Genomic DNA, 8250 nt, shown 5'->3' with positions numbered 1-8250 from the left:
GTACTATGGTTTCATAATTTGTTCTATAACAGTTCAGAGTTCAGACTAAGGTTATTACTTATTAATGATAACTTAAATCATATTTTCTGTATTCACCAAAAGTTGTATGAAAATTGTTTTTAAATTGTATTAAAAAAATGTTCTTCGATATACTATTAGAAACAAATAGTAACACATCTAATTAATTCAATACATTTTGTATCATTCAGTTGCAATGTGCAAAAATGTAATTTCCGGAACCATTTTGTTACTATATCCTATTTCCCGATTAAATATAATATTATAATTACATAGACATTTCCGGCAACCTTCAGAGGTTACAGCTCAAGCATGACAACAAGCATGACAATCTCTCATACTGTAGCAATATAGTTTATACTTCATACATAACTTGTATACATTCTTATTGTTGAAATGAAGTAAATATCTTTAAAAATGAACTATACAAAAGTATTCGTTCTTTTCGGAATTTTTTCCTTGGCCAAATCACAAAAAAGTTTTATGCCCAACTTGCCTTTGGTAAATTAATATTCAACTTGTTTTATTAAATACATTACGAATCATCTATGATTATCATTGAGAAGCATAATTTATTTATGAGATTTATATTAAAATGTATAATGTTTTTATTTATTACTCTTATTACAGGGAGAATACCGTACGGTATTTGAAAAAATATACCCTTGTGAATCGACAGCAAGCCATTCAATTAAATTTGACGTTTATTTTAGTAAAAAGACGACAAGTAAAACTGAGTTAAAAGGGAATATAACATATTTGATACCTTTCGACGATACTCTTACAGTAAGTAAGAACCTAACCAAACACAACCTTACACTAAGTAAGAAAACGTAATAAAAAAATTATTGTATACGTGATATAAATTATTGAAGTATCGAAGTAATTAAGGAGGCCATATTGTATTTATCTGATAACACTATAACATAAATAGCTACAAAATAACTAATTGTTTGGGAAAATGTATTGAAGTTATCGCCGTGCCCGCGATAACCTCTTTTATTGTAAGTTTTGCTCAGACATTTCAGGTAATAAAAAAGGTACATTGTAAATTGCATTTTATAGAAAAAAATGAAAATTGAAAATGTCCGTCAACAGCTGAAAACAAGTCAAAATATTTTGAAAATGTTATCAAATATATAAATTGATGAAATAAACATTTGGTGTAAATTTCAAGTGTCTATAGTAATTTGTTTTTGAATTACAACAAAATAAGAAAATTGCCACAAGTTAAAAAAAAACAAATAATAATCGAAAATTTAATATGCCTATAAAAAGTTCAACACAAATCAAAATATTTTGATAGAGTTACACTAAAAACCAAAATCAATTTTTTTTGAAAAATGGTCTTGCGTAAAAATTCCCAAGAAACCTTGATGACAGACACAAACAAAATAAATAAATAAATAAATAAATATAAAAACACACATCATTGTAAAATCAATACATTCATCGCTCCGCTCACAATCTAAAAAATAATTTTTAGAAATCACTCTTAAAAAGTATAAAAATAAAGAAATAGCAGTAAATTATTTCATCAAATACTTGGCTTTTTAATTAAAAATATGAATATAATGTATAATTGAATGAATGAAAAAAATGTTGTTTCCACTTGAATAGTTGTAAATGTCCATATAGTTTATCCAACTTGAAAAATGTACTACACCTATTTTTTTGTAGCTTGATGCAAACGTTGCGTCATGGAGTTTAATTGGAGGTTGGAAACCAAATTCAGCAGTTTATATATCAAAGAATGCATGTAGTAGTTTGAAGAAAGTACTAGGAAATGCTTGGTATGCAATGATTAAGACTTTTAGTGTTCCCTCTACAAGTTGTCCTCTACCAGTGGTAATGTATAAAAACAGTTAATTAGTTGTTTAGATATTAAAACATGGATTTAACTATTTTTATCTCTAGAAAATCTATGAATTAATATTAATAAGAATACCTAGTATAATATGAAGCTTTAAGCTATCCTCCGTTTGGGTCTAACAATAATTTTTCGCAATTGATTATTAACAATAACTTTTCAAATCGAAGTTGAACTATAGAAAACTATTGTGAATTTACACTTTAAATTGTCACCTAACCTAACCGAGAACAACTGAAGAGGAACCATGTATTACATTTTCAACTTTCTGAATAAGAGAAAAAATGATTATAGTCAATAGTGATAAAAAAACTAACAATTATTAGAAATTTCGCTTTTGAAAACTTCTGGGAATATTCCATTTTTACTTCTTAAATGCACCAATTAGATTTACATTCTTACCAGTACTAAAGTTGGAAATCAAATAATTATTTCGACTACTCGTCGTGTACCTACTGCTCAGGCACAAATTAAAAGATGATAAATGGGAACTATACTAACTACTGATGTAGTGATAAAGGTACATTGATGGCATGTGGGTTACTCCAATGGTTAGTATTCGATTTGAATTCAATGATGTAATATCATTGTAAGGACCGGGAATGTACATTAGTAATATGCGTGCCTGTACACCAACTTCCTTTTACACTCCACTAACGCCTAGGTCTTAAAAATATGGATGACTAGCTGGGTATATGGTGGTGTAATAACTCGAATATCTAGTAGTCGAGATTGCCGGGAATTTACTGTCGAACAATTTAGTGCGTGTTATGTAATATGTGTATTTGTGTATAGGTGTGTTGCCTGTGGGTGTGTTTACAATTAAAACTAATAAAAAATGGTAACAAGGTTAAGTTGTTGTATAATACATGATTTGAATAATAATTAATAACAAAAAACATAGAAATAAATCACAGCAGGTTAGGATGTCTGGTGACCCGGTTCTAAGTAATAACAAAACAAATAGGTGTATTTATACAAGCAAGGCAAATAGTATAATAATATTAATATTATGGCAAATAATGCACAATACACACTGTGAGAACAGTATAGTATCACTAAAAACAAATACACATATACCTATATATATATATATATATATATAATTCACATATAATATGCCTAGCAAATAGGGCGCCCGAGGTTATATATAATAATACGTATCGACAATGATCGAATAAGAAACAAATACAAATAACAACAATGCAGCAACCACTGACAACACACAATACAAAAGATGGCACGAGTGGAGACTGGGTGCAGCTGCTGGATCAGGATTGAAGTCGCAGCTCGAACGAGACGAGTGAGGCATGTTACCGCTCGAGGGCTGCAGTCACGTCCAAAGGCAACATTCGCGAAGTAGGTCACGTAGAGTTAGGTCGTTTGACATCAAGCAAAAACGAAGACTATAATATTCTGCAATATAACACCACGAGGGCCGACTAGGGCGGAACGACGACTTAACGTCAACACACAGGCGTCCTCCGAAAAAGCACAAAGGTCTTGCTGCACAAAAAACAGCACTCGGCGGCTAGCCGACGTGCGATGCGTCAGGCACGGCCGCAGAAAAAAGTCAACATTTATTGTGCCAGCCGCCCAGCCCGCGGCAACCACGTGGAAATGAACAGACCGACTTCGACAGCAGAAAGGTATGGGCCGACGCGATAATAATTGAAATTGCACCAAGTGCGCCGCAGTCTGGAGGACAAACGAGCAGGCTCGAAAGTGCGAGAACTGATCCGTGTTTGATCAGTAATACATTTTGAAAATTATACTCATGCCTAAAAATAGCTCGAAAGGAATTAAAAACGTAGAGTACATACAGTCATTAATTTTTTAGTTACATTTACTAAAACCGGTTTTGAACAAAAATCCCCGACTTTCTCGGCGCTTTTGAAACCTACTTTGAATTTTCAATTTTGTCCTCTCGAAATTTCTGATTAGATTCACTTTTCCACCAGAAAAGATACAGAAATTAAAACTCTGAAGTGGTCAATAGTATGTTCTAATAACTTTTTAGTAGTATGCTAGTACCTATATTATATAGTATATAAATAATTATAAATTAATATAAGAACTACAGAAAGTACCTACAAGTATCAGGTGACAGAGATAGCGGATTTTACTCATTAGAAACAGTATTAAAAATGCATGCATAAAAACTACCTTTAACGAATTACTTAAACTGTTAAATAGACCTGTAGGCTGCAGCGACGAATAATAATAACAGAATATTACCGAATAATGTCTAATTGAAACACGTCGGGGTGGCATTAGAATATTCGGGATTGCACGCGGGTGGGAATATTTGAGAACATTGCTCGTCGCAATGTACGTAATATTATATAGCGTAGGTACTATTACCGTGGAACGGTTGTGGTTCGTGGTATTAATATTAATAAGCAATACTTTAAAATTAATCTAGAATTACAACATAATAAGGGAATCGATTTTTGATTTTAAGTATGTAAGTCACATTGAGGTTTTGTTGAAAATAAAAATACTAACCTAACCTAACCCACTTTCCATAGGGACATCTTGATTTACTATTTATTTATAATATAACATCATAAATTAATGAGTTTAATGTTTTTATTATTTTAAGGGAAACCAAATTTTGAAGATTTATGTTAAATTATTATATAATATTCTATCAATTTTACTCCAAACTGTAGTATCATACAACCAAATTTGAAAACATTATAAATAAAGTGACACTTCATACTGCACTTTCAAATTACTGTGTATTTGTAATAATATATCGTCTAATGTTTTCAGGGCATATTTACTACACCAGGACTTGACGTGAAGGAATTAGAAGACCATAACTCTCCTAAAGTGTATTTTTATGGAAAATATAAACTATTGTTTAAAATAAAAAATGAAGCAAAAAAAGTACTCGGCTGCGGGGTTGTTGAGTTCAATCTTGTAAGACCATGGGAAAAACCGATTTGATAAAATTATACCTACTTAATAATATAATATCAGTATAATATTTTTCAGTATTTGTATTCAATATTCATAAGTCATACCTAACTAGAGACCGAAACTATATGCATTTCCATATCCATACTAAATGTATGCACAACTATGAAGAAAATAATATTTCATAATACTTTACCATTTTGTTCATTCATATTTATCAACTTTTTAAAGCATATAATTCCGGTCTCTAGTCATAACCTATCATATGACATGTGCATTATGCAATATTTATTATTATCTGAGTAGGTAGGTAGTAGGTACTGTAATGTAGTTAAGGGAACCTTATATTAGCTATTACTTATTAATATTATATTAGTTAGCCATGTGAGGAAGTATTATGTATCACCTCACACTTTTAGTTAACTTTCAGTTATTTATTGTCAGGTTCTGTGGAGTATTATAATACGCAATTACTGAAACGGTAGGGCAATATTAAGCACACCATTCATTGTGATACCTATAAGTATAATAAAATATAAATATTATAGGTTGTAATTCTAATTCAAACACACAACAAACTCATATACCTATTATTATTATTATGCAAGTACCTATACGCTACACAGAAGTTTATTAATTGTACACAAAATAAAAGTAAATAAGTTAGGTTTAAACCAAATTATCAAATATAAATGTTCAATGTAATTGAAAAATGTTCATCATCATCACTCACTCGAAAATTAAAATATTGTAAACAGCTAACGACGTGTGTTCTATGTGCCAACCAATTTCGTGCGCACAAGAGTTAAATTGAATAATAAAAATAAAGACAATATCGTTTTTGACGTTTTTGTAATAATTTTAATCAATCAATAAAGCTAATGAGCAGAGTTAACAATGTTGTAAAGTTATATTTAAGCACGTAAGCACGGTGGGCAGTGCGGGTCTGTAAGGCCCGTATGTTTGGCTGAGTCTCATATTTTTTGTGTTTGTTTTAAAATAATAAAAGTAATTTAAATAGTGTGAATTGTTAATTGTCATCTCAATTATGTGTACCTTTCGAAAGATAGAGGCATATACGACTGTGGCGCTTAACATCATTCTCAATCCACTACCCTAATTGCTTTATAATAATGTGGCCGTGTAAGCCACAGATGTATTATATACAGTGAAACACTGAAACCTCTATTAATGGACACCTCTCAATAGTGGACCCTTCCCAATAGTGGACACTTCTAAATTCCCCGGCAAAAATGTATGCGCATAATAGGAGTTATAACCTCTTAGTAGTGGACACTCTTAATAGTGGACGTGGACACAATAAACTGGTACCAAATTAAAAATTACCTCTCATAAATGGACACAATAAATGTACATATCGAAAACGTTTAATAAAAACACTATATTTATCTGTTATATATTCGTTTATATTTAAAACCAAGGAAACAGAAAATCTAAGTGTTCGTGTTTTAGCAGAACGATTTTGCATAAGCAAGTCACAGGAAAATTTAAATATTTAATTATGTACATACATATTTTGTTTTAATTTATCTAAAAATAATTTAATGAAAAATATAGGTGAATAACATTTTACAAGATGCGTGTTATTTTGAAAAAATATTACGCTATTTTTTCGAGCACTTCCTGATAAAACATTGTGTTTAAAAAACGAAATTTGTCGTGGAGGTAAAATAGCTAAAGATCGCTTAACTGTTTTACTATGTGTAAATATGATCGGGGAATTTGAAACTCCGTTAATAATTGGAAAATCACTAAAACCACGTTGTTTCAAAAGTGTAAATGTATCAACGTTAGGTGTTAATTGGAAAGCTAACCATAAGGCATGGATGAATCGAGATTTAATGACAGATTGGCTAATGTGTTTTAACAGAAAAATGGAGATGGACAATAGAAAAATTATTTTATTTCTAGAAAATTAATATTCCAATGTATATGTTCATATGTATACAGTGTACATATAGCCCATTTCCTATAGTGTCTCCCTATAGTGGACATTTAGTAATTTTTTGAAAATGTCCACTAAGTAAAGGTTTTCTCAATAGTGGACAACTCTCTATAGTGGACAATTTTTAATTCCCCGTGGCTGTCCACTATATAGAGGTTTCACTGTACTATCAAAATAAGCACCCTATTACGTGTCATTGTATATATTATGTATGTAAGGTGTGTAGGTCTGTCGATGTTGTTAAATCAGATAATATCATCTATACTTGATTATATATTTAAATATGTACATGTATTAGTATTACATGTAGTAAAATCTCTTATTTTTTTTAACAAAATATGTCAGAATTTGCCGTGTATTCGCATTTTGTATGCTACCGACATGTCTGTGATTACATTTATAAATTATATGTGATATAAACCGTCACATCACGACGGTAGTTTAAATTAACTTTGAATAAATTGTATTCAAACGGCGTGTACACCAAATCGATTAAAATATGTACATAACCATTGATGGAAATCGTGGTACATTCACATCTGGTAGGTACCTGAGGAAATGCGATTCGTGGTTTTATTACACACGACTCATACGAATTTAATCGCTTAAACAGTGTTTAATGCAGTATTCGTTACAGCGGAAAAACAGCTTGAGTGTTGTAGTTTTGACGTCCAACGATATCTCAAAGGTTAGGGAGGTAGCTGTATTCGTTAAGTCAATACTCCCGGGTCGTAATTTTCGATGTGGCGGCACCGAATTGCGGCGTCAAAAGCCCGGCGGCCCGTTGAATATAGTATACGATCGCCCACTTATTTTTACACACAATGTTATGTGGTTCATTTATACTTAAATAAACATAAAAAAGACAATACTTAATAAGATATGTGATAAATGCATATACTATATTTTATAGTTGATGTATTTATAAATATTAGTAGTTACCTGTAGTAACAATCTCTTATTTTTTGACTAAATATATCTGAAAATGCACTGTTATTATCTTCATTAGGTAGGTACCTTTGAAAGCCGGAAGACTTTGAGTAAATAATTTTGGCGTTTTAAACATTCGAGATGAATATTGGTGTATTATGATTATATTTATCTATATTTTACAAATTTTTTAAAAACCAATGTTTTTAGTATATTAATTAATTTATATTTTAATTTTGGTAGGAACAATAATTATTTAATCAGGTTTTTTTAAAATATTATCATCATTCTGATTTCTAGTAGTATAAACGTTCTGGTCAAACACTCCTAATAATTTTTTTTACACTAAATTGTTACTTTTTTCTTATTAAATTTTTTTGAGATTAAATTATAAGTTATATAATTTTAACTAATTTTAATTAATTTAATTTCCTATCAGAAAAAATGCTGATGTCGATTATTGGAGTATTTTCACCATCTCAAATTTTGACGACAGTCAGAAAAAAAGTAAATATACTACCACATCATTGTAAAATCAATA

At 30.4% G+C, this 8250-nt stretch overlaps 1 protein-coding gene across 1 annotated transcript; it reads left to right on the top strand.

Annotated features, from left to right (window-relative positions):
- The first annotated feature begins 377 nt into the window (after window positions 1–377).
- Window positions 378–5471, top strand: LOC111040559. Its single transcript, XM_022324493.1, has 4 exons — window positions 378–519; window positions 649–804; window positions 1699–1866; window positions 4667–5471. Exons 1-4 carry the CDS (start codon window positions 436–438, stop codon window positions 4841–4843), a joined length of 585 nt encoding a protein of 194 aa, XP_022180185.1. The 5' UTR covers window positions 378–435; the 3' UTR covers window positions 4844–5471.
- The last annotated feature ends 2779 nt before the right edge of the window (window positions 5472–8250 follow it).

The sequence above is a fragment of the Myzus persicae genome, unplaced genomic scaffold, assembly GCF_001856785.1.
Source record: "Myzus persicae strain clone G006 unplaced genomic scaffold, MPER_G0061.0, whole genome shotgun sequence".
Taxonomy (NCBI): Eukaryota; Metazoa; Arthropoda; class Insecta; order Hemiptera; family Aphididae; genus Myzus; species Myzus persicae.
Note: the sequence above shows the minus strand (reverse complement) of the source record. Positions and strands in the feature narration are given on the sequence as shown.

Excerpts from the sequence above, each read along its gene's own strand:
- LOC111040559 (XM_022324493.1), top strand. The coding sequence starts at position 436 with ATGAACTATACAAAAGTATTCGTTCTTTTCGGAATTTTTTCCTTGGCC. Across the intron at positions 520-648 it reads TTATGCCCAACTTGCCTTTG|GGAGAATACCGTACGGTATT; the intron begins GTAAATTAATAT and ends CTCTTATTACAG. Across the intron at positions 1,867-4,666 it reads CAAGTTGTCCTCTACCAGTG|GGCATATTTACTACACCAGG; the intron begins GTAATGTATAAA and ends TAATGTTTTCAG.